Source organism: Bombina bombina, chromosome 3 (genome assembly GCF_027579735.1).
Source record: "Bombina bombina isolate aBomBom1 chromosome 3, aBomBom1.pri, whole genome shotgun sequence".
NCBI classification, from domain to species: domain Eukaryota; kingdom Metazoa; phylum Chordata; class Amphibia; order Anura; family Bombinatoridae; genus Bombina; species Bombina bombina.
In genome coordinates this window covers 1,236,247,000-1,236,274,411 of record NC_069501.1, presented here as the reverse complement: position 1 = coordinate 1,236,274,411, position 27,412 = coordinate 1,236,247,000, and the positions used below count along the sequence as shown (strand labels likewise).

At 41.7% G+C, this 27,412-nt stretch overlaps 1 protein-coding gene across 1 annotated transcript in view; it reads left to right on the top strand.

Annotated features, from left to right (window-relative positions):
* The window catches only part of RAB6A (RAB6A, member RAS oncogene family), a 159,566-nt gene that overhangs the window by 96,801 nt on the left and 35,353 nt on the right, over positions 1-27,412 (top strand). Inside the window, exons 4-5 of the mRNA XM_053708730.1 lie at positions 9,242-9,347; positions 18,240-18,351. Coding sequence (XP_053564705.1) covers positions 9,242-9,347; positions 18,240-18,351 — 218 coding nt within the window. The remainder of the gene's footprint in view (positions 1-9,241; positions 9,348-18,239; positions 18,352-27,412) is intronic.

Sequence of the window (27,412 nt, the reverse complement as noted above, 5' to 3'; positions counted from 1 at the left end):
CACATACAGTAAATGTTAAAACATTGTTGCAAACACAAACTCCTGATGTGCACACCTCTGAACCCATCTGGATATTCCTGTCATGTAAAGGTGCTAAGTTTTCACCAAATCCTACCAAGAGACGTACATTTTATTTACATTTATTTATTTTTTGAATTACATACACTGTATCATGAGACTGGCGCACGCTATTGGTATAATGAGAATGTCCACAGGCTATAGGTAGAGACTAGCGCACGCTATTTTGGAATCATGAGACTGGCGCACGCCTATTGGAATCATGAGACTGGCGCACGCTATTGGTATAATGAGACTGGCACAGGCTATTGGTATGAGACTAGCGCACGCTATTGGTATAATAAAAATGGTGCACGCTATTGGAATCATGAGACTGGCGCACACTATCGTATGAGACTGGCGCATACTATCGGAATCATGAGACTGGCGCACACTATCGGACTCATGAGACTGGCGCACTCTATCGGAATCATGAGACTGGCGCACTCTATCGGACTCATGAGACTGGCGCACACTATCGGACTCATGAGACTGGCTGACACCTCTATCGGACTCATGAGACTGGCGCACTCTATCGGACTCATGAGACAGGCGCATACTATCGGACTCATGAGACCTGGCGCATACTATCGGACTCATGAGACTGGCGCATACTATCGGACTCATGAGACTGGCGCATACTATCGGACTCATGAGACTGGCGCATACTAACGGACTCATGAGACTGGCGCATACTATCGGACTCATGAGACTGGCGCATACTATCGGACTCATGAGACTGGCGCATACTATCGGACTCATGAGACCTGGCGCATACTATCGGACTCATGAGACTGGCGCATACTATCGGAATCATGAGACTGGCGCATACTATCGGAATCTTGAGACTGGCGCACACTATCGGAATCTTGAGACTGGCGCACACTATCGGAATCTTGAAGACTGGCGCACACTACGGAATCATGAGACTGGCGCACACTATCGGAATCATGAGACTGGCGCACACTATCGGAATCATGAGACTGGCGCACACTATCGGAATCATGAGACTGGCGCACACTATCGGAATCATGAGACTGGCGCACACTATCGAATCATGAGACTGGCGCACCACTATCGGATCATGAGACTGGCAAACTATCAATCATGAGACTGGCGCACACTATCAGAATCATGAGACTGGCGCACACTATCGGAATTATGAGACTGGCGCACACTATCGAATTATGAGACTGGCGCACACTATCGGAATTATGAGACTGGCGCACACTATCGGAATTATGAGACTGGCACACGCTATCGGAATTATGAGACTGGCAGGCATGTGGAAGTAACTAATTTGAGTGCATTAATACAAGCTTTGTAGGTTTTATACATTTTCATTCAATTTAGTGTTGGTACACAGCATCTTATATGTAAGAAGATGTCGCCCAGTCAGAAGTAAGGAGACTACTGAGAATTTAGCTGAGCTGGTTATAGCGAGAAACACTTTAACTCTTTTTAACACAGGATTTCCCTTGTTACATCCAACTGGGATTTCTGCTTAGAATTGTAATTTTCCTATGGAGCAGGCTTGTTTAAGAATACAGTTTACATCACTGTGTGTAGAAGAGAAACCCATCTGCCTCTAAACACCCTGAGGAGTTGAAACTTAGTTTACTCTGTAACGCACAAACTTGTATTGAATGAAGCAGTCACTTGCTAGGAGTAGCTCAGCTAATTCCCTCCCTAGAAACCCATAAATCAGTTGGTGCAGCACTTGATTGGCCAGGCCCTGGTTACATGAATTAAAAGAACTTTCAGCCTTAAAAATTCTGCCCTTTTTTAAAAAGTAAAAACACAGTTAAAAGAAGATTAAACACAAATTGTAAGCTACATGATTATAAACCTTCAAATATAAAAATAATTTCTCAACATAGGTGTGTCCGGTCCACGGCGTCATCCTTACTTGTGGGATATTCTCTTCCCCAACAGGAAATGGCAAAGAGCCACCAGCCAAAGCTGGTCACATGATCCCCCTCCTAGGCTCGCCCTTCCCCCAGCTCATTCTCTTTGCCGTTGTACAGGCAACATCTCCACGGAGATGGCTTAGAGTTTTTTTGGTGTCTTAACTGTAGTTTTTATTATTCAATCAAGAGTTTGTTATTTTAAAATAGTGCTGGTATGTACTATTTACTCTGAAACAGAAAGGAGATGAAGATTTCTGTTTGTAAGAGGAAAATGATTTTTAGCAACCGTTACTAAAATCGATGGCTGTTTCCACACAGGACTGTTGAGAGGAATTAACTTCAGTTGGGGGAAACAGTGAGCAGACTTTTGCTGCTTGAGGTATGACACATTTCTACAAGACGATGTAATGCTGGAAGCTGTCATTTTCCCTATGGATTCCGGAAAGCATTTTATACATAAAAGAAAAAAAGGGCTTCACAAGGGCTTTTAGACTGTAGACATTTTCTGGGCTAAAACGATTGATATATAAGCATATTTTATACTTCATAGCTTTGAGGAATTATTTTATTCTTGGGAATTATGTAAAATAACCGGCAGGCACTGTATTGGACACCTTATTCTCTAGGGGCTTTCCCTAATCATAGGCAGAGCCTCATTTTCGCGCCTCTATTGCGCACTTGTTTTTGGGAAGCATGACATGCAGATGCATGTGTGAGGAGCTCTGATACATAGAAAAGACTTTCTGAAGGCGTCATTTGGTATCGTATTCCCCTTTGGGCTTGGTTGGGTCTCAGCAAAGCAGATACCAGGGACTGTAAAGGGTTAAATATTAAACGGCTCCGGTTCCGTTATTTTAAGGGTTAAAGCTTTCAAATTTGGTGTGCAATACTTTTAAGGCTTTAAGACACTGTGGTGAAATTTTGGTGAATTTTGAACAATTCCTTCATACTTTTTCACATTTGCAGTAATAAAGTGTGTTCAGTTTAAAATTTAAAGTGACAGTAACGGTTTTATTTTAAAACGTTTTTTTTGTACTTTGTTATCAAGTTTATGCCTGTTTAACATGTCTGAACTACCAGATAGACTGTGTTCTGTATGTGGGGAAGCCAAGGTTCCTTCTCATTTAAATAGATGTGATTTATGTGACACAAAATTTAGAGAAAATGATGCCCAAGATGATTCCTCAAGTGAGGGGAGTAAGCATGGTACTGCATCATCCCCTCCTTCGTCTACACCAGTCTTGCCCCACACAGGAGGCCCCTAGTACATCTAGTGCGCCAATACTCCTTACTATGCAACAATTAACGGCTGTAATGGATAATTCTATCAAAAACATTTTAGCCAAAATGCCCACTTATCAGCGAAAGCGCGACTGCTCTGTTTAGAAAAATACTGAAGAGCATGAGGACGCTGATGATATTGGTTCTGAAGTGCCCCTACACCAGTCTGAGGGGGCCAGGGAGGTTTTGTCTGAGGGGAGAAATTTCAGATTCAGGGAAAATTTCTCAAACAAGCTGAACCTGATGTGATTACATTTAAATTTAAATTGGGAACATCTCCGCGCCCCTGCTTAAGGAGGTGTTATCTACTCTGGATGATTGTGAGAATTTGGGTCATTCCAGAGAAATTATGTAAAATGGACAAGTTCCTAGAGGTCCCGGGGCCCCCCGAAGCTTTTCCTATACCCAAGCGGGTGGCGGACATTGTAAATAAAGAATGGGAAAGGCCCGGCCATACCTTTCGTCCCTCCCCCTATATTTAAGAAAATTGTTTCCTATGGTCGACCCCCAGAAAGGACTTATGGCAGACAGTCCCCAAGGTCGAGGGGGCGGTTTCTACTCTAAACAAACGCACCACTATACCCATAGAAGATAGTTTGTGCTTTCAAAGATCCTATGGATAAAAAATTAGAGGGTTTGCTTAAAAAGATGTTTGTTCAGCAAGGTTACCTTCTACAACCAATTTCATGCATTGTTCCTGTCACTACAGCAGCGTGTTTCTGGTTCGATGAACTAGAAAAGGCGCTCAATAAAGATTCTTCTTATGAGGAGATTTTGGACAGAATTCATGCTCTCAAATTGGCTAACTCTTTCACCCTAGACGCCACTTTGCAATTGGCTAGATTAGCGGCGAAAAATTCTGGGTTTGCTATTGTGGCGCGCAGAGCGCTTTGGCTAAAATCTTGGTCAGCGGATGCGTCTTCCAAGAACAAATTGCTTAACATTCCTTTCAAGGGGAAAACGCTGTTTGGCCCCTGACTTGAAAGAGATTATTTCTGATATCACTGGGGGTAAGGGCCACGCCCTTCCTCAGGATAGGTCTTTCAAGGCCAAAAATAAACTAATTTTCGTCCCTTTCGCAGAAACGGACCAGCCCCAAGTGCTACGTCCTCTAAGCAAGAGGGTAATACTTCTCAAGCCAAGCCAGCCTGGAGGCCAATGCAAGGCTGGAACAAAGGTAAGCAGGCCAAGAAACCTGCCACTGCTACCAAGACAGCATGAGATGTTGGCCCCCGATCCGGGACCGGATCTGGTGGGGGGCAGACTCTCTCTCTTCGCTCAGGCTTGGGCAAGAGATGTTCTGGATCCTTGGGCGCTAGAAATAGTCTCCCAAGGTTATCTTCTGGAATTCAAGGGGCTTCCCCCAAGGGGGGAGGTTCCACAGGTCTCAATTGTCTTCAGACCACATAAAAAACAGGCATTCTTACATTGTGTAGAAGACCTGTTAAAAATGGGAGTGATTCATCCTGTTCCATTAGGAGAACAAGGGTGGGGGTTCTACTCCAATCTGTTCGTAGTTCCCAAAAAAGAGGGAACATTCAGACCAATCTTAGATCTCAAGATCCTAAACAAGTTTCTCAAGGTTCCATCGTTCAAAATGGAAACCATTCGAACTATTCTTCCTTCCATCCAGGAAGGTCAATTCATGACCACGGTGGATTTAAAGGATGCGTATCTACATATTCCTATCCACAAGGAACATCATCGGTTCCTAAGGTTCGCATTTCTGGACAAGCATTACCAGTTTGTGGCACTTCCGTTCGGATTAGCCACTGCTCCAAGAATTTTCACAAAGGTACTAGGGTCCCTTCTAGCGGTGCTAAGACCAAGGGGCATTGCAGTAGTACCCTTACTTGGACGACATACTGATTCAAGCGTCGTCCCTTCCACAAGCAAAGGCTCACACGGACATTGTCCTGGCCTTTCTCAGATCTCACGGGTGGAAAGTGAAACGTAGAAAAAAGTTCCCTATCTCCGTCAACAAGGGTTCCCTTCTTGGGAACAATAATAGACTCCTTAGAAATGAGGATTTTTCTGACAGAGGCCAGAAAATCAAAACTTCTAAACTCTTGTCAAATACTTCATTCTGTTCCTCTTCCTTCCATAGCGCAGTGCATGGAAGTAATAGGTTTGATGGTAGCGGCAATGGACATAGTTCCTTTTGCGCGAATTCATCTAAGACCATTACAACTGTGCATGCTCAGTCAGTGGAATGGGGACTATACAGACTTGTCTCCGACGATACAAGTAGATCAGAGGACCAGAGATTCACTCCGTTGGTGGCTGTCCCTGGACAACCTGTCACAGGGGATGAGCTTCCGCAGACCAGAGTGGGTCATTGTCACGACCGACGCCAGTCTGGTGGGCTGGGGCGCGGTCTGGGGGACCCCTGAAAAGCTCAGGGTCTTTGGTCTCGGGAAGAATCTCTTCTCCCGATAAATATTCTGGAACTGAGAGCGATATTCAATGCTCTCAAGGCTTGGCCTCAGCTAGCAAAGGCCAAGTTCATACGGTTTCAATCAGACAACATGACGACTGTTGCGTACATCAACCATCAGGGGGGAACAAGGAGTTCCCTGGCGATTGAAGAAGTGACCAAAATCATTCAATGGGCGGAGACTCACTCCTGCCACTTGTCTGCAATCCACATCCCAGGAGTGGAAAATTGGGAAGCGGATTTTCTGAGTCGTCAGACATTTCATCCGGGGGGAGTGGGAACTCCATCCCGGAAATCTTTGCCCAAATTACTCAATTGTGGGGCATTCCAGACATGGATCTGATGGCCTCTCGTCAGAACTTCAAGGTTCCTTGCTACGGGTCCAGATCCAGGGATCCCAAGGCGACTCTAGTAGATGCACTAGTAGCACCTTGGACCTTCAAACTAGCTTATGTATTCCGCCGTTTCCTCTCATCCCCAGGCTGGTAGCCAGGATCAATCAGGAGAGGGCATCGGTGATCTTGATAGCTCCTGCGTGGCCACGCAGGACTTGGTATGCAGACCTGGTGAATATGTCATCGGCTCCACCATGGAAGCTACCTTTGAGACGAGACCTTCTTGTTCAAGGTCCGTTCGAACATCCGAATCTGGTCTCACTCCCACTGACTGCTTGGAGATTGAACCGCTTGATCTTATCAAAGCGAGGGTTCTCAGATTCTGTCTTGATACTCTTGTTCAGGCAGAAAGCCTGTAACTAGAAAAATCTACCACAAAATATGGAAAAAATATATCTGTTGGTGTGAATCTAAAGGATTCCCTTGGGACAAGGTAAAAATTCCTAAGATTCTATCCTTTCTTCAAGAAGGTTTGGAGAAAGGATTATCTGCAAGTTCTTTGAAGGGACAGATTTCTGCCTTGTCTGTGTTACTTCACAAAAAGCTGGCAGCTGTGCCAGATGTTCAAGTCTTTGTTCAGGCTCTGGTTAGAATCAAGCCTGTTTACAAACCTTTGACTCCTCCTTGGAGTCTCAATTTAGTTCTTTCAGTTCTTCAGGGGGTTCCGTTTGAACCCTTACATTCCGTTGATATTAAGTTATTATCTTGGAAAGTTTTGTTTTTGGTTGCAATTTCTTCTGCTAGAAGAGTTTCAGAAATTATCTGCTCTGCAGTGTTCTCCTCCTTATCTGGTGTTCCATGCAGATAAGGTGGTTTTGCGTACTTAAACCTGGTTTTCTTCCGAAAGTTGTTTCTAACAAAAACATTAACCAGGAGATAGTCGTGCCTTCTTTGTGTCCGAATCCAGTTTCAAAGAAGGAACGTTTGTTGCACAATTTGGATGTAGTTCGTGCTCTAAAATTCTATTTAGATGCTACAAAGGATTTTAGACAAACATCTTCCTTGTTTGTTGTTTATTCTGGGTAAAAGGAGAGGTCAAAAAGCAACTTCTACCTCTCTCTCTTTTTGGATTAAAAGCATCATCAGATTGGCTTACGAGACTGCCGGACGGCAGCCTCCTGAAAGAATCGCAGCTCATTCCACTAGGGCTGTGGCTTCCACATGGGCCTTCAAGAACGAGGCTTCTGTGATCAGATATGTAAGGCAGCGACTTGGTCTTCACTGCACACTTTTACTAAATTTTACAAATTTGATACTTTTGCTTCTTCTGAGGCTATTTTTGGGAGGAAAGGTTTTGCAAGCCGTGGTGCCTTCCATCTAGGTGACCTGATTTGCTCCCTCCCCTTCTTCCGTGTCCTAAAGCTTTTGGTATTGGTTCCCACAAGTAAGGATGACGCCGTGGACCGGACACACCTATGTTGGAGAAAACAGAATTTATGTTTACCTGATAAATTACTTTCTCCAACGGTGTGTCCGGTCCACGGCCCGCCCTGGTTTTTTTAATCAGGTCCTGATAATTTATTTTCTTTAACTACAGTCACCACGGTATCATATGATTTCTCCTATGCAAATATTCCTCCTTTACGTCGGTCGAATGACTGGGGGAAGGCGGAGCCTAGGAGGGATCATGTGACCAGCTTTGCTGGGCTCTTTGCCATTTCCTGTTGGGGAAGAGAATATCCCACAAGTAAGGATGACGCCGTGGACCGGACACACCGTTGGAGAAAGTAATTTTATCAGGTAAACATAAATTCTGTTTTTGCAATGAAAACTGTAGCTTTATTTTGTCAAATGAGTATATTATTTTATGTTTATTCTTTTCACTGATTTCACTGATTTCCAATCCCATGAACAAAAGAACCCTTGCTAACCAATCACAAACTAATATTCAGATATAGCACAAACTCTGTTTGTACATGTGCAAACTGGGGTAGCCTCCCTTAAGGTGTTTAGCACTGATTCAGCTCGGTTACTATTGTAAAGAATGAGTTGTCTATCATGATTGTTGATGCAAAACTGAAAATCCACCTTTTAAACGCATGAGCCACCATAGAAGGTTAGGCAGGTAGGGAAAAGTAAACAAAAGTTCACATAAATTGCCTTAAAGTATTAACCCAAGCCTCCCTGGGAGAAAGTGAAACAACAATTTTTCTATGTATTTTACAGCAAAAGGCTCCAAACTAAATAAGGTATATTGCAATAATGTTTCACTTGCAATAATGAAACATTTTATACTTTATGAAAATGTCAAGTTTTTAATGGTCCTTTAAAGTGAATGTAAATTTTTATGATAAAGTGCCTGGTTTTTAAAAATTTGATTAAAAAGAGGGGCACTTTAATTCATCAAAATTTACATTTCACTTGTGTTGTGAAAATACTTACCTTTTTATCTTCACAGCTGCTGCATCGCTTCCTCTGCCTGTCACAAAGCCTCTTCCTGGGTCTAAAATGAGGAATCCGGCTTCCTCCAATCACGGCATTGAATCAGACTCCGATTCCCCCAGGGGGGGAGGCCGTGATTGGAGGATGACCGATCTGTCATTTCTGACGTAGGAAGAGGCTTGCGACTACCGGGGGAAGCTGGAGCGGCTGTCAAGATTAAAAGGTATTTTCACAACATGAGTGAAATGTAAATTTTGATGAATTAAAGTGCCCCTCTTTTTAATCGAATTTTTAAAAACCGGGCACTTTATTATCAAAATTTACATTCACTTTAACTCACTTTATTCAGTGCAAGAAAGTGCAATATCAGCAAGTAATGAATTTGAGAGCTGTCTTTTGGTCTAGTGCCCACTGGCTCTTTAAACTCACGTATGCTCTAGAAAATGTACCGTTATATTGCAACCACATATCAGCCTGCATTTCTGTGCGCATATAAGGATCTCTCATTGATTCTGAATATCCATGATGAGTCGTTAATGCATAAATATACACTTAACCTCTGCACACCTAATCGATATGGGGCCTAAGAAACCATTAGCCACGTAATATGTGTTAATTTAATTGTAAAGAGATTTGGCAAGAATAACACAAGATGGCTTTTCTTACACCTGTACAGAAGCATTGTGATGTTCCCACTCTCACTAGGATACTTACTTTGTGTGTTTACCCTTGTGTGTCTGCTGGTTTTTCGGTCTGTTTGATTGTCTGCCATCCCACAGATCAGATTGCAGCTCTGGGATACCGCTGGTCAGGAACGATTCCGCAGCCTGATCCCCAGCTACATCCGCGACTCCGCAGCAGCTGTAGTAGTTTACGACATTACAAGTAGGTATCTTCATACCCGCCTTGTTGACCCTTCTGTTTATTTTTTTCTTCCCTCCCTTCCACCCCTTCTGCTGTGCCGTCGATTCACCCCTTGTTAGGTCCCGGTTGCAATTATGGGATACAGCAGGTCAGGAGCGGTTCAGGAGTCTGATTCCTAGCTACATTCGTGACTCCACTGTGGCAGTTGTTGTTTTATGATATTACAAGTGAGTTATGAGGGCGTCTTTTTTGACTTTTACTATCCTGTTGTCTGGTGGCCAACAGCAAAGTGCTATTCGGTTATAACGGACTGATTGCTTAATGCTATCAAAGCAAATTGAGTATTATCTCTATGGACTATTATATAGCAACAATATTCTGGTTATGATCCAAATGAATGTAATATATCCATTTATTTTTTCCTTTTAATGAACACTTTTATAGATATGCATAACTAGATAACCCATAACTGGTATTAGTACAATCTAAGTCTTGATACTATTTTAATGCCATTGTTTTTTTAAGAAGATTTTTGTTTTTAATGGGAATTTGATTAACTATTACAAAATCCCCCCCTCGCTGTCCCCATAACACATAATGCAAAACATATTTTTTTTTAATAACATTTTAGAGGGTACTTGACCGTTGATACATTGTGGCTTGATTTGCATCCAGTTTTGTGTGTGGCTAAAAAAAAAACATAACCAACGCGAATTCCCACTAACAATAATACAATAATTCTGAAAAGTTCCAATTGGCATAAAATAATGAGAAAAAAATAATAAATTTTCATCCATCCTGATTATTTTCATCTCATGAGAACGTAAGTAGTCTGTGCCTGCATCAGATCTGAGTTTGCTTAAGGTCTGACGTAGATTCAGGCTTCTTATGTTTTTTGCAATCTCATGGAACTGTATAAGCCTTTTAAAAGTATTGTGTGTCCGTCTGAAGCAAAGGTCCGTTATAAGTGAAGCGCACTGTACAATGTGTGCATGCTGTGTGCTTTATCTCCGTGGTTCTTCTATATGTCCTGTAGGTGTATTTGTGTTTGCATGTTTAATTGTTATGCATGCGGCTTATGCCAAGTCTTTGTGTGCCCAAAGGACTTGCCCAATGCTGGTCTTTGGCACTTTGTTTATTAAACCCAGTCACTGACTCTGATTATTGGTAAAAAAAATATGTTTAAAAGATCTTTTTAGGAGCCAGACATGGAGAATAACCCAAAAAATTAGGAGCCAGGGGTAAAATTCAAGTAGCCAGTGGCTCTCGCTGGCTTCTGGGTTTATCGAGCCCTGGACTATGTTATGCAAATAATTAGCCATGATGCAATATTACAATGATTTTATGTTTATTATTTGTTTCGCACTAGTGTTAAAGGCATAAAATGCATTTGCAGGGTGAATCTGTGTATTAGTTGATTGTCTTCCCCTAGGTTACATGTGGCACTTTGTAGACAGAAAGGAACATTTTACATATTTGTATCTTGCAGATATGCTTTTGCATTCCCAGGCTGTTCAAGTTACATTTATATCAATGTTACAAACATATTTTGGTTACAGCACTTGGTAATATATGATACATTTAGAAATTTTCTTGTTCTGTCATTTCTTTTGTAAAATGATGATGGCCATAGTCCTCCATAACATATTGGATTTATTTGCCGCCGATGAGGGTCAAGAACCCATAACAGAGCCCTAAAATCCCTCCCATCTCTCTCTTAGTTTTGTTATTGGCCTTTTAGGGGATGGTTGAGAATAGAGGTTGTTCCAGCTACTTGCTTAGGGATTACAAATTGGGAAGTCAGATCTATGTGAGACCCAGAGTCCATGGGGAGTATTATTTACAAAGAATAAAAAAAGACTCTTCACAGCTGAATTTTACAGGGACACAAGAATACCCTGTTATGTGCACAGCATTTCCCTAACAGGACTTCAGCCATAACTACCCTCATGTGTTGCTGGGACTCATCCCTAGCCTCCCCCTGAGGGATTCTGGTACTTCCTACTGTAATCATCTGCGGTACTCGATACCTACACTTGATGGGCTCTCTACTGGATACTGCTGCAGCTGCATTGACATAGATGACATGCCTGGTAAGTCAGTGGAGGGGTGCTGCATAAGGTAAGTGCCTTTACACAGCACAGACACAGTCCAGAGTATATTTGTAGTTACTCTGACACAGGTACAGCATAGCCAGGGGACCTAACCTGTTCTCCTCATGACACAATATTTTCTCCATATCAGGACCCTAACAGTTATATTATCATTGGGAACACTTTAACGGAAGCCTCTGACCCGTTTCAGCCTTATGGCAGCTTTAGGGGTATTTTTTGGGGCATTTTTAAGTTTTAGATGTATGGCCCTTTAAGAGAACCGGCAATTGCTTAGTGCAAGATGCAGTTTAGTAGTGGAGGGGCTCGGTTAGGCTCTGGGGACCAATGTTTTGACATCTTTAAGGGAATATTATGCTTGGTCTACAATTCTTTATAATAAATGAACCAAAGTGTTTTTATTATATGTGAAATGAACACTGGCTTACCTCCTGGTGGTAGGCTCTGCCCCATCAATGTTCCCAGGCTTTTTCTCTGTCATCTGGGGCCTTAGCAACTGGATTTTTACTACAACAGTTTGGGCCAGATTCTAAATTTATTTTCAGTGCCTACCAGTCCCAGGATGGGGTGAGTACCCATACAGGAGCTGCCAGGGGCTACATAATATACATAGGGGCTATAGTGTTTTTCTACACTGTGAGATAATTGAAGTGCCTGAAGGAGTGTAAACTTAGTGTAGAGGACTCCCTACCAGGTATTATATGTACTAAATACTTATATACAGTGTCTTTGCATACTTTAGGGAAATTTGGAACAAAATGTCTCTGTCCCCACTGTTATATCTAATTAGGAGTCAGTTTTCAAATATCCCTCTATCTACATATACTTTGTTTCTGTTACAATATGTTCCAATATTCCAGTTCACTCTTATCTCTGAGAATTGGGTACCTCATATTTTGCATACATATCAGCCGCTAACAGTCCACTTTCCTGAGGTATTTTGCCCTGTACTTGTCACTCAGGGAAAAACTACTGATTTTACTCCTGAAGCAAATCATAATATATACAAAATAGTGACAGTTTGTTGAGTGATTGTCCCCAAGCTAAGTAAGTGTAAGCATAAATCTGGGGATTAAACTCAGTCTTCTAAAGTAAATGTGCAAAATTATTTCTTATGCTGGTGACCTATAGCAGGGGGTGTCAAACTCATTTGAGTCGCGGGCCATTTCCATACAGTGCAACTCACGTGGGCAGCACACTACCTACATATCCTGCCAATGTTAAACAAAGCAGTGGCGTTTGCTATAACTTTATACATTTCAAAAGATGTGTTCTGTAGCTCCTAATTACCTGGCTGGATGAAATGCGCTCTTATGCTTTTAAGAAGGTGACACACACACTACATCTTGTTCATCTCCCACAGAGTCTGTGCTATTTTTTTCTCTAGCAGCCCTGTTCTGAGCGCGCACACAGTTTAGCATACGCATGTGCATAGAATAACATTTCCTCTGCATTATAATTAGTGCATCACAATGCTGTCGGCATAGCGACCCACTTATATAGTGAGAGACATATACCTGTTGTATATAATATAAAATGAATACATATAAAATATATATAATGCAGCTGCTCACTATACAAAAAGTGAATTACAATTCCAGAACAAAGGGATAAAGTCGTCATAATGGAGAGCTTGAATGGTGGTTGCACGTATGTGCAACCCTAACAGTAAGCGCATTATCTGTGCTATTAATACTTATTTTTTAGTTAACTTAGCATTGTACTCCCCACCATTGCCAGGGTATGTAAACCAATATTGTTTTTTTTTTATACCAGTAAAGCAATTTAGGTAGGAGTTAAAGGATGATAGTGTCGGGCAAAAAAAAGACAAATGGAGTATCTCTGCAGTTCTACTCAAAATACAGGTATAATCATAGAAAACAGATCTTTATATACTGTTGTACATTTCATGCTCTTTGGAATATTATTTGCAGTAATGTGCATCATGCAGGTTCTGTACACTATTGGTATATGCAAATTGCTAAAAGCGGTCTAAGTGTGCATTGCCTATACAGCAGCACAAATAATATTTTTACATAGGCAAAACTCCTGTCTCTGTAGCTATGTAAAACACACATTACATTATCCTATACTACTAGTGTACTCAACTCTATAGTATATTCCCCTCTAGGGATAAACCTTTCTTGCATTGTACTCTGTAGGTTTGTTTTCCAATTGCAGTTCTGCAGGATTTATCTGTATTTTAATACAACAGTGAAGATCCTTTAGAGATAAGATCTATTGGTATCTCTTTTATACCTTTGTTATGTGTAATTTATATCTATGCACATAGGTTATATGCAGATTCTGAACATTGATCATGAAAATTTTCATTTACATTTGAGATCCTTTAAAAAAAGTCTATTGGTATCTCTTTATACCTGTTGTATGGGTAATTTATATGTATGGACATCAGTTTATCATGCAGATTACTAAGCATTAATCATGAATATTTTCATGGATCCTATACATTTGTGTATTTACTTTCTAAAGTTTACACCGTGTCTGCTTATCGGGACATGGATTTACAAGTATCTAATGTGTTCCTGTTGATCTTATGTGCTGCTCCTTTGGTCTACATGGCAATTTATATATGTGCAAATGCTTAAGTAGGTATATATGTATACCACAGATGCTACTATATATTGATTAATTTGCTTTTGTATAAGTTTTTTTTTAAAATATATTTTTGGATCCATTAGGAAAAATATTTCGGATAGCCAGATTGCTTCAAAGGGAACAAAACTATTGATCTTTTGAAGGACAAAGGAGAATCAGAGACCATCCTTACTGACCATCTCCTATCTCTTGTTGCCAAAGATCCTTCTGAGGTTCTGAGGCAGCAGCCTTTATAAAGGGATTTGGGGATAGGGGAATAAATTAATCCCAGTACCTGTGTAACCTCAGGGTCAAGACATTTTGCCCCAATCGGTTCATTGTCCAAAGGGATTTACAGTCCTGTTCCAGATTTAACATCCCTAAACATGTTGGTCCCACTTGTATAATGGGAACATTCTTCTCTGTTTTTACCCTTTATCCAAAGGGTCAGTTTATGGCTAGTATAGACCTCTAGGAATCTTAGCTATGCATCCCTATACACAGGGATTACTTTCAGTCCTGAGGTTTGTATATGTATAAAACTTTGCCAGTTTTTCACCCATGTTGGATGAAATCTTGCCAGTGCTCAGAATCAGGGACATTTCAGTTTGCTCCTTATCTTAATGACATGCTAGTGCAAGCTTATTTCCTGTTAATAGCTATTGATCATACTCACTAGTTTCTGTCTTCATTAATGACCATATAGGGAAAACAAAAAGAGAAGGTAGCACTCCACTACCTTCTCTTTTTGTTTTCCTATATGCTTATTATGGTTCCTTGAGAGGGATGTTTTGAGCACTCTTATCAACACATATTTAGATGTGTGAATTGGCTGCTGTTTAGCCATAAGCAAGAGTTGCTGATCTGAACTTACATTCATTCATGACCATGTTTGAATAATGATGTACCCCAAAGGCTCATTATATACTGCTAAGGGTAGCATTTACATGATTCATATTAGACTCCATCGACGGAACCTTCAAGAATGTAGGATTCAGAGGGTGTGTCTCTTCCTACCATGAACTACCTTCCGTTGGTAGCGCAGTGAATGGTGGCTGTGGGACTTATGTTGCTGCTTCAGATGCAGTTTATTTTGCCCCCTTTTTCTCTTGAGACCCCCTTATTGCTACCTCAGGTGGGTCAAATAATTATTTACATTTGGTAATCAGATTGCTTTGGATGTTCCCTCAGTCAAGCCTTTTTCTTGAGGACACAAAATATTATTTGACCCTGGGGACATACTTTCTTCATTAGTCCTTGGGCTAATGTGAGCGATCTTCGGGACTCTCAACCCTAGCCCCTATTGAGGGAGGAAAAGTTTATTAGTCTCCAGTCAACAACATCTCGCGGGTAGCCTTCATTGTTCATCAAGGGGGAATATCCACAGTCCCCGGGCCATACAGGAAGTGTCTAAAATTATGTCTTTGGCAGAGATTGCTCATTGTTCCCTATTGGCAATTCACATACCAGGTGTGAACAACTGGGGGCTGGATCATCTCAGCGATCAATCGTCCATCAAGAGAGAGTGGGTATCTCAATTAGGACATTTTCAATCACTCAGAGTTCATAATGGTCTTACAGGACATTTATATTTGATGACCTCTCATTTAACTTGCATGCTTCCAAGCTATTGTGTGAGATCAAAAATTCCAAAGGCTCTCCAATTAGATGCCTTGGTGTGTCCATGGAACTTTCATCTAGCATATCTATTTCCAAGAATCATCCTTGAACCAACAGGAGTCAACGTCAGTAATAATAATTGCTCCAGCCAGGACTTGGTATGCAGATACAGTGCAGATTCTTCTTACGCTCTATTGCTCTTCCTCTGAGACAAGACCTATTGTCTCAAGGTCCTTTTTTCATCAGGATCTCTAATCTCTACTTTTAAGGCTTTGGAACTTGAATTCTTAGTTTTTGAAATTTAGAGGGCTTCACAGATTTGATTATTGAATCTTTGATTCAGGCCAGAACCCCTTAACACAAAGGTTTTATCACTGCATTGTAAGGCATTTTTATTGGTCCTTTAAGATTCCTAGACTCCACTGATTTCTAAAAGGCAAATTTCTGCTTTGTCTGTTCCTTTTTATAGGTTCAGACTTTTTTGTCCAGGTATTTGTTAGAATTAGGCCGCTAGTGAATCCTATTTCTCCGCCCTGGAATCTGAATCTCATTTTCTCTGCATTCAACGTTCTTTGGTTGAACCAATGCATTCCATTGGTATCTTCTTTTACCTTGGAAAGTAACTTTAACGATTAGCAATCCTGTTCAGCAAGGAGAGTTTGAGTTTGTTAACCTTGTCTTGTGATTCTCCATTTCCTAATTTATTCACAAAGAGAAGGCTATACTTTGTCCTAAATATGATTTTACTGCTAAGATAGTTTCTGAGGAAATTCTAATCACAAAATGGTTGTTCCTTTATTGTGTTCAGATCCTGCTAACTCTGATCTGAACACAATCTTGAGGTAGCTAACGCTTTGAAGTTCTAGTTCCAAACTACTAAAGATTTCAGACAAATTTAGTTTTTTACTACTCTAGGACTCTAGGTAAGGGGAAGAAAGCTACTTAGGTTAGGTAACATGAGCCTTTTGGTTTAAATAAGTTATTCACAAGGCTTACTTGAAGGCAGGAAAGTTGCCTCCTAAGTGTATTCAGCTCTTCTGCAAGAGCAGTTGCAACATCGTGGGTTTTTAATAATGATGCATCTTTGGAGCAGATTTGCAAAGCTGCAATATTTATTTTCTGCATTCTTTTTCAGAGTTTATTGCTTTGAGGTTTTGCTTTTTTTGCAAGCAGCTATTGGCAGGAAAGTCCTTCAAGCCACTAAACAAGAACTGCCAGAAAAAATTGTCCCACCCTTTCTGTAACATAGGCCATCGGCTTGGGTATTAATCCCATATGTTATGGAGGACATTATCATTTTATGAAAGAAAACAACATTTATGCTTACCTGATGCATTTATTTTCTTTCGGAATGATGATGGTCCACAGGCTACGACAGTTTTAATGACACCTCTAGAGACCTTGCTTTGTCTTTCCTACCTATACGTTTTCTATTCTCTACTCGGCTATACGTTAAACTGAGAGAGATGGGAGGGATTTTAAGCTCTGATGTGGATTTTTGACCTCCTCCTAGTGGCAGGAAATATATCCCATGTGTTTTGGAGGATTGTGGACCATCATCATTCAGAAAGAAACTAATTTACTAGGTAAGCATAAATTTAGTTTTTTAAAGTTCTGCCAGTTAATAGTGTCACAGATAGAATTTTATACCATATACTATGCAAATTAATAAACACGAACAAAGGCATCTGCTTTTGCTCTATTGCTGCAAAGTCAGCATCTTAGCAAGAATCCAAGCAACTTAAATTTAAGGTTATTCACGCTCTGCGCAGGGTGTTCCTGAAAAATGTAATTGCGATTTTCTCACATTTTTACTAAAAAACAAACAAAAAAATCCCATAGTCAACTGTTAATCACAGCATGCAACTGAATATGATTAATTACTAAAGTTCTTTATGAGTGTTATAGAGCCATGGATGCTACAATTAAAATTTGGCTGTGGGTATAAATAAATCTTTATTCAGGTGTTGCAAAATACAAAGGGACAGATGCTGTAAGTTTAGAACAAGGCTGGGGAACCTCTTTGAGAGTTCAGACTGGCAATAAACTTCTAAAAAAAAATAGATGAAAGTTCTTAATACAGTAATGTGGCTAGATTTATAGTGACTTTGGTTTGAGGAGTGTGTGTGTATTATTAACAACATTCGGTAAGAATAAAGAGGACATGTCAATATATATAAATTTGTATATAGGGTAATACATCAAATATGTAAATATAACAAGGAATTTAAATGTGTAGAACCCATTTAAAATTGTGCTGGTCTGTTTGATAATTTTCTGAAAAGTTGGTTGTCTCTTTCCTTGAGGTTTGGTGAAACTGTCTACTGTTAGGCTTTTGTATTCTGGTGCTAGAATATAGCTACAGAGTTTCATTCTTGCAGATGTCTGCCACTTGCAATTTAATACTGGCACAATGTGCATTCATTGCATACTGCAGTATTACAGAGGCATACAAGCTTGGCATGGTTTTATCTGTTAGGGTGTTGCAGCCTTGCAGTAGGTAACGGTCCGGATGCCGTACTGCTTTGTCCTGTTTATGGGTGTCGTTTTGCAACTGATATATTTTTTTCCTGTCCTGGTTTAGATGTGAACTCATTCCAACAAACTACAAAATGGATTGACGATGTCCGAACGGAAAGGGGGAGTGATGTCATTATCATGCTAGTGGGAAATAAAACAGATCTTGCTGATAAAAGGTAAGTAGTGCCCACTGGTATCTCTATTGAATATGTTTTAACCATTGGTTGCCAGAGAGGGCATATTTATTACTTTCATTATTATTATTAACGCTTCTACAGATTACATGGTGCTGAACACTGAAAGTTCAGATAAGTTGCATTATATGTCATTGTGCAATAAATATATTGAGATAGTGAGAGAGAATGATGATGAGGACCCTGCTCAAAAAAGAGCTTATGATTTATACAGACATCTTCCCTTTATAGTAAGGAATCTGTCAGGCAAGCTGCTCTGTAGTGTGGCTGTGTAGGAGTCTCTGTTTTAATAGCTGAGGTTGATAGAAACAAGTGTAAAAGCACCAGGGCTTAATGAACTAATGGACTGCATCAGGTTTGGCATATGCCAGGCCTTTTTTCATCGGATACGTATTTAATTGTTATCTAGCAACAGACATGCTGGGGTTGGGGTTTTTTTGCACTGTGATTGCTTAAAGAATAGCGAGGATGTTTAGATGTTGTAATATGCCTGAACACATTGTGCCTTGCCCCTTCTTCCCAGAGGGTTAGGAGACCAGCAGTTATCCACTGCAGTTATTCTAAGATTGTGTATAGGGCAAAGTCACAGTGAGTCTCACCTGTCACCCACAAAGGACCAGAAGTGTATATTACAGTTAACCTGAGATTGTGTTTAGGGCAATGCTGCAGTGAGTCTCACCTGTCACCCACAAAGGACCAGAAGTGTATATTACAGTTAACCTGAGATTGTGTTTAGGGGTGTGCTACAGTGAGTCTCACTTGTCACCCACAAAGGACCCGAAGTGTATATTTCAGATAACCTGAGATTGTGTTTAGGGCAAAGTCACAGTGAGTCTCACTTGTCACCCACAAAGGACCAGAAGTGTATATTACAGTTAATCTGATATTGTGTTTAGGGCAATGCTACAGTGAGTCTCACTTGTCACCCACAAAGGACCAAAAACATAATTTATGCTTACCTGATAAATTTATTTCTCTTGTAGTGTATCCAGTCCACGGATCATCCATTACTTATGGGATATTAACTCCTCCCCAACAGGAAGTGCAAGAGGATTCACCCAGCAGAGCTGCTATATAGCTCCTCCCCTAACTGCCATTACCAGTCATTCGACCGAAAACATGCAGAGAAAGGAAAACCATAGGGTGCAGTGGTGACTGTAGTTTAATGGAAAAATTACCTGCCTTAAAGTGACAGGGCGGGCCGTGGACTGGATACACTACAAGAGAAATAAATTTATCAGGTAAGCATAAATTATGTTTTCTCTTGTTAAGTGTATCCAGTCCACGGATCATCCATTACTTATGGGATACCAATACCAAAGCTAAGTACACGGATGACGGGAGGGACAGGCAGGCTCTTTATACGGAAGGAACCACTGCCTGAAGAACCTTTCTCCCAAAAACAGCCTCCAAAGAAGCAAAAGTGTCAAATTTGGAAAAAGTATGAAGAGAAGACCAAGTTGCAGCCTTGCAAATCTGTTCAACAGAAGCCTCATTCTTAAAGGCCCAAGTGGAAGCCACAGCTCTAGTAGATGTGCTGTAATTCTTTCAGGAGGCTGCTGTCCAGCAGTCTCATAGGCTAACCGTATTATGCTACGAACCAAAAGGAGAGAGAGGTAGCCGAAGCTTTTTGACCTCTCCTCTGACCAGAATAAACGACAAACAGGGAAGACGTTTGTCGAAAATCCTTAGTTGCCTGTAGATAAAATTTCAGGGCACGGACTACATCTAGATTGTGTAGCAGACGTTCCTTTTTCGAAGAAGGATTAGGACACAAAGATGGAACCACAATCTCTTGATTGATATTCCTGTTAGTGACCACCTTAGGTAGGAACCCAGGTTTAGTACGCAGAACTACCTTGTCTGAATGAAAAATCACATAAGGAGAATCACAATGTAAGGCAGATAACTCAGAGACTCTTCGAGCCGAGGAAATCGCCATTAAAAACAGAACTTTCCAAGATAACAACTTGATATCAATGGAATGAAGGGGTTCAAACGGAACCCCCTGTAAAACATTAAGAACTAAGTTCAAACTCCATGGTGGAGCAACAGTTTTAAACACAGGCTTGATCCTAGCTAAAGCCTGACAAAAAGCTTGAACGTCCGGAACTTCTGACAGACGTTTGAGTAAAAGAATGGACAGAGCTGAAATCTGTCCCTTTAAGGAACTTGCGGATAAACCCTTTTCTAAACCTTCTTGTAGAAAAGACAATATCCTCGGAATCCTAACCTTACTCCATGAGTAACTCTTGGATTCGCACCAATATAAGTATTTGCGCCATATCTTATGGTAAATCTTTCTGGTAACAGGCTTCCTAGCCTGTATTAAGGTATCAATAACTGACTCAGAAAAACCACGTTTTGATAAAATCAAGCGTTCAATTTCCAAGCAGTAAGCTTCAGAGAAATTAGATTTTGATGTTTGAAGGGACCCTGGATCAGAAGGTCCTGTTTCAGAGGTAGCGACCAAGGTGGACAGGATGACATGTTCACTAGATCTGCATACCAAGTCCTGCGTGGCCATGCAGGCGCTATTAGAATCACTGATGCTCTCTCCTGTTTGATTCTGGCAATCAATCGAGGAAGCATCGGGAAGGGTGGAAACACATAAGCCATCCCGAAGGTCCAAGGTGCTGTTAAAGCATCTATCAGAACCGCTCCCGGATCCCTGGATCTGGACCCGTAACGAGGAAGCTTGGCGTTCTGTCGAGACGCCATGAGATCTATCTCTGGTTTGCCCCAACGTCGAAGTATTTGGGCAAAGACCTCCGGATGAAGTTCCCACTCCCCCGGATGAAAAGTCTGACGACTTAAGAAATCCGCCTCCCAGTTCTCCACTCCCGGGATGTGGATTGCTGACAGGTGGCAAGAGTGAGACTCTGCCCAGCGAATTATCTTTGATACTTCCATCATTGCTAGGGAGCTTCTTGTCCCTCCCTGATGGTTGATGTAAGCTACAGTCGTGATGTTGTCTGACTGAAACCTGATGAACCCCCGAGTTGTTAACTGGGGCCAAGCCAGAAGGGCATTGAGAACTGCTCTCAATTCCAGAATGTTTATTGGTAGGAGACTCTCCTCCTGATTCCATTGTCCCTGAGCCTTCAGAGAATTCCAGACAGCGCCCCAACCTAGTAGGCTGGCGTCTGTTGTTACAATTGTCCAGTCCGGCCTGCTGAATGGCATCCCCCTGGACAGATGTGGCCGAGAAAGCCACCATAGAAGAGAATTTCTGGTCTCTTGATCCAGATTCAGAGTAGGGGACAAGTCTGAGTAATCCCCATTCCACTGACTTAGCATGCACAATTGCAGCGGTCTGAGATGTAGGCGTGCAAAGGGTACTATGTCCATTGCTGCTACCATTAAGCCGATCACCTCCATGCATTGAGCTACTGACGGGTGTTGAATGGAATGAAGGACACGGCATGCATTTTGAAGCTTTGTTAACCTGTCTTCTGTCAGTTAAATCTTCATTTCTACAGAATCTATAAGAGTCCCCAAGAAGGGAACTCTTGTGAGTGGAAAGAGAGAACTCTTCTTTTCGTTCACCTTCCATCCATGCGACCTTAGAAATGCCAGTACTAACTCTGTATGAGACTTGGCAGTTTGAAAGCTTGAAGCTTGTATCAGAATGTCGTCTAGGTACGGAGCTACCGCAATTCCTCGCGGTCTTAGTACCGCCAGAAGAGCACCCAGAACCTTTGTGAAGATTCTCGGAGCCGTAGCCAATCCGAATGGAAGAGCTACAAACTGGTAATGCCTGTCTAGAAAGGCAAACCTTAGATACCGGTAATGATCTTTGTGAATCGGTATGTGAAGGTAAGCATCCTTTAAATCCACTGTGGTCATGTACTGACCCTTTTGGATCATGGGTAAAAATTGTCCGAATAGTTTCCATTTTGAACGATGGAACTCTTAGGAATTTGTTTAGGATCTTTAAATCCAAGATTGGCCTGAAAGTTCCCTCTTTTTTGGGAACCACAAACAGATTTGAGTAAAACCCTTGTCCTTGTTCCGACCGCGGAACCGGATGGATCACTCCCATTAATAAAAGATCTTGTACGCAGCGTAGAAACGCCTCTTTCTTTATTTGGTTTGTTGACAACCTTGACAGATGAAATCTCCCTCTTGGGGGAGAGAATTTGAAGTCTAGAAGGTATCCCTGAGATATGATCTCTAACGCCCAGGGATCCTGGACATCTCTTGCCCAAGCCTGGGCGAAGAGAGAAAGTCTGCCCCCCACTAGATCCGTTCCCGGATCGGGGGCCCTCGATTCATGCTGTCTTAGGGGCAGCAGCAGGTTTCCTGGCCTGCTTGCCCTTGTACCAGGACTGGTTAGGTCTCCAGCCTTGTCTGTAGCGAGCAACAGCTCCTTCCTGTTTTGGTGCAGAGGAAGTTGATGCTGCTCCTGCTTTGAAATTACGAAAGGAACGAAAATTAGACTGTCTAGCCTTAGGTTTGGCTCTGTCTTGAGGCAGGGCATGGCCTTTACCTCCTGTAATGTCAGCGATAATTTCTTTCAACCCGGGCCCGAATAAGGTCTGCCCTTTGAAAGGTATATTAAGCAATTAGATTTAGAAGTAACGTCCCACAGTCCTCTCACACATCCTATCTATTCGTTAGGTGCAAGAGAATGACTGGTAATGGCAGTTAGGGGAGGAGCTATATAGCAGCTCTGCTGGGTGAATCCTCTTGCACTTCCTGTTGGGGAGGAGTTAATATCCCATAAGTAATGGATGATCCGTGGACTGGATACACTTAACAAGAGAAAGTGTATATTACAGTTAACCTGAGATTGTGTTTAGGGCAATGCTACAGTGAGTCTCACCTGTCACCCACAAAGGACCAGAAGTGTATATTACAGTTAACCTGAGATTGTGTTTAGGGCAATACTACAGTGAGTCTCACCTGTCACCCACAAAGGACCAGAAGTGTATATTACAGATAACCTGAGATTGTGTTTAGGGCAATGCTACAGTGAGTCTCACCTGTCACCCACAAAGGACCAGAAGTGTATATTACAGTTAATCTGAGATTGTGTTTAGGGCAATGCTACAGTGAGTCTCACCTGTCACCCACAAAGGACCAGAAGTGTATATTACAGTTAACCTGAGATTGTGTTTAGGGGTGTGCTACAGTGAGTCTCACCTGTCACCCACAAAGGACCAGAAGTGTATATTAGTTAACCTGAGATTGTGTTTAGGGGTGTGCTACAGTGAGTCTCACTTGTCACCCACAAAGGACCAGAAGTGTATATTACAGTTAACCTGAGATTGTGTTTAGGGCAATGCTACAGTGAGTCTCACTTGTCACCCACAAAGGACCAGAAGTTTATATTACAGTTAACATGAGATTGTGTTTAGGGCAATGCTACAGTGAGTCTCACCTGTCACCCACAAAGGACCAGAAGTGTATATTACAGTTAACCTGAGATTGTGTTTAGGGCAATGCTACAGTGAGTCTCACTTGTCACCCACAAAGGACCAGAAGTGTATATTACAGATAACCTGAGATTGTGTTTAGGGCAATGCTACAGTGAGTCTCACCTGTCACCCACAAAGGACCAGAAGTGTATATTACAGTTAATCTGAGATTGTGTTTAAGGGCAATGCTACAGTGAGTCTCACCTGTCACCCACAAAGGACCAGAAGTGTATATTACAGTTAACCTGAGATTGTGTTTAGGGGTGTGCTACAGTGAGTCTCACCTGTCACCCACAAAGGACCAGAAGTGTATATTAGTTAACCTGAGATTGTGTTTAGGGCAATGCTACAGTGAGTCTCACCTGTCACCCACAAAGGACCAGAAGTGTATATTACAGTTAACCTGAGATTGTGTTTAGGGGTGTGCTACAGTGAGTCTCACCTGTCACCCACAAAGGACCAGAAGTGTATATTACAGTTAATCTGAGATTGTGTTTAGGGCAATGCTACAGTGAGTCTCACTTGTCACCCACAAAGGACCAGAAGTGTATATTACAGTTAACCTGAGATTGTGTTTAGGGCAATGCTACATTGAGTCTCACTTGTCACCCACAAAGGACCAGAAGTGTATATTACAGTTAATCTGAGATTGTGTTTAGGGCAATGCTACAGTGAGTCTCACTTGTCACCCACAAAGGACCAGAAGTGTATATTACAGTTAACCTGAGATTGTGTTTAGGGGGTGTGCTACAGTGAGTCTCACCTGTCACCCACAAAGGACCAGAAGTGTATATTACAGTTAATCTGAGATTGTGTTTAGGGCAATGCTACAGTGAGTCTCACTTGTCACCCACAAAGGACCAGAAGTGTATATTACAGTTAACCTGAGATTGTGTTTAGGGCAATGCTACAGTGAGTCTCACTTGTCACCCACAAAGGACCAGAAGTGTATATTAGTTAACCTGAGATTGTGTTTAGGGGTGTGCTACAGTGAGTCTCACCTGTCACCCACAAAGGACCAGAAGTGTATATTACAGTTAACCTGAGATTGTGTTTAGGGCAATGCTACAGTGAGTCTCACCTGTCACCCACAAAGGACCAGAAGTGTATATTACAGTTAACCTGAGATTGTGTTTAGGGCAATGCTACAGTGAGTCTCACCTGTCACCCACAAAGGACCAGAAGTGTATATTAGAGATAACCTGAGATTGTGTTTAGGGCAATGCTACAGTGAGTCTCACCTGTCACCCACAAAGGACCAGAAGTGTATATTACAGATAACCTGAGATTGTGTTTAGGGCAATGCTACAGTGAGTCTCACCTGTCACCCACAAAGGACCAGAAGTGTATATTACAGTTAACCTGAGATTGTGTTTAGGGGTGTGCTACAGTGAGTCTCACTTGTCACCCACAAAGGACCAGAAGTGTATATTACAGTTAATCTGAGATTGTGTTTAGGGCAATGCTACAGTGAGTCTCACTTGTCACCCACAAAGGACCAGAAGTGTATATTACAGTTAATCTGAGATTGTGTTTAGGGCAATGCTACAGGAGTCTCACTTGTCACCCACAAAGGACCAGAAGTGTATATTACAGTTAACCTGAGATTGTGTTTAGGGGTGTGCTACAGTGAGTCTCACCTGTCACCCACAAAGGACCAGAAGTGTATATTACAGTTAACCTGAGATTGTGTTTAGGGCAATGCTACAGTGAGTCTCACTTGTCACCCACAAAGGACCAGAAGTGTATATTACAGTTAATCTGAGATTGTGTTTAGGGGTGTGCTACAGTGAGTCTCACTTGTCACCCACAAAGGACCAGAAGTGTATATTAGTTAACCTGAGATTGTGTTTAGGGCAATGCTACAGTGAGTCTCACCTGTCACCCACAAAGGACCAGAAGTGTATATTACAGTTAACCTGAGATTGTGTTTAGGACAATGCTACAGGAGTCTCACTTGTCACCCACAAAGGACCAGAAGTGTATATTACAGTTAACCTGAGATTGTGTTTAGGACAATGCTGCAGTGAGTCTCACCTGTCACCCACAAAGGACCAGAAGTGTATATTACAGTTAATCTGAGATTGTGTTTAGGGCAATGCTACAGGAGTCTCACTTGTCACCCACAAAGGACCAGAAGTGTATATTACAGTTAACCTGAGATTGTGTTTAGGACAATGCTACAGGAGTCTCACTTGTCACCCACAAAGGACCAGAAGTGTATATTACAGTTAACCTGAGATTGTGTTTAGGACAATGCTGCAGTGAGTCTCACCTGTCACCCACAAAGGACCAGAAGTGTATATTACAGTTAATCTGAGATTGTGTTTAGGGCAATGCTACAGTGAGTCTCACTTGTCACCCACAAAGGAACAGAAGTGTATATTACAGTTAATCTGAGATTGTGTTTAGGGCAATGCTACAGTGAGTCTCACTTGTCACCCACAAAGGACCAGAAGTGTATATTACAGTTAATCTGAGATTGTGTTTAGGACAATGCTACAGTGAGTCTCACTTGTCACCCACAAAGGACCAGAAGTGTATATTACAGTTAACCTGAGATTGTGTTTAGGGGTGTGCTACAGTGAGTCTCACCTGTCACCCACAAAGGACCAAAAGTGTATATTACAGTTAATCTGAGATTGTGTTTAGGACAATGCTACAGTGAGTCTCACTTGTCACCCACAAAGGACCAGAAGTGTATATTACAGTTAACCTGAGATTGTGTTTAGGGGTGTGCTACAGTGAGTCTCACCTGTCACCCACAAAGGACCAGAAGTCTATATTACAGTTAACCTGAGATTGTGTTTAGGGCAATGCTACAGTGAGTCTCACCTGTCACCCACAAAGGACCAGAAGTGTATATTAGTTAACCTGAGATTGTGTTTAGGGCAATGCTACAGTGAGTCTCACCTGTCACCCACAAATGACCAGAAGTGTATATTACAGTTAACCTGAGATTGTGTTTAGGGGTGTGCTACAGTGAGTCTCACTTGTCACCCACAAAGGACCAGAAGTGTATATTACAGTTAATCTGAGATTGTGTTTAGGGCAATGCTACAGTGAGTCTCACTTGTCACCCACAAAGGAACAGAAGTGTATTTTACAGTTAACCTGAGATTGTGTTTAGGGCAATGCTACAGTGAGTCTCACCTGTCACCCACAAAGGACCAGAAGTGTATATTAGTTAACCTGAGATTGTGTTTAGGGCAATGCTACAGTGAGTCTCACTTGTCGCCTAACCCACCACCAGGACAGGAGCGCATACCACAGGTTAGATTGGGAGCAGGAATTCCACCGGGGTTTTAAGGGTTTTAATCCCTGGGCAGCTGTGAAATGTCCTGTACATTTGACTGACCTAAAGTTTTGGGCTAGATTACAATTGGCGCGCTATTGTTAGTGTAGGAAGCGATAAACAATAACGCAGCCGCGCTAACTAGAGCGCATATTATAAATTGAAAGCAACAGGTGTGCTTGAGCTCAAACTAAATTTGCGCTCATTTGGTTCCTCAAATGAAGACCTCGCATAAACTGTAAGGGTTAAAAAATGTTTTCCAAGCACACAAAAAATACATTTAAATAAAGAGCAAAACCCGATGCACGCTAACTTTACTGTAAAC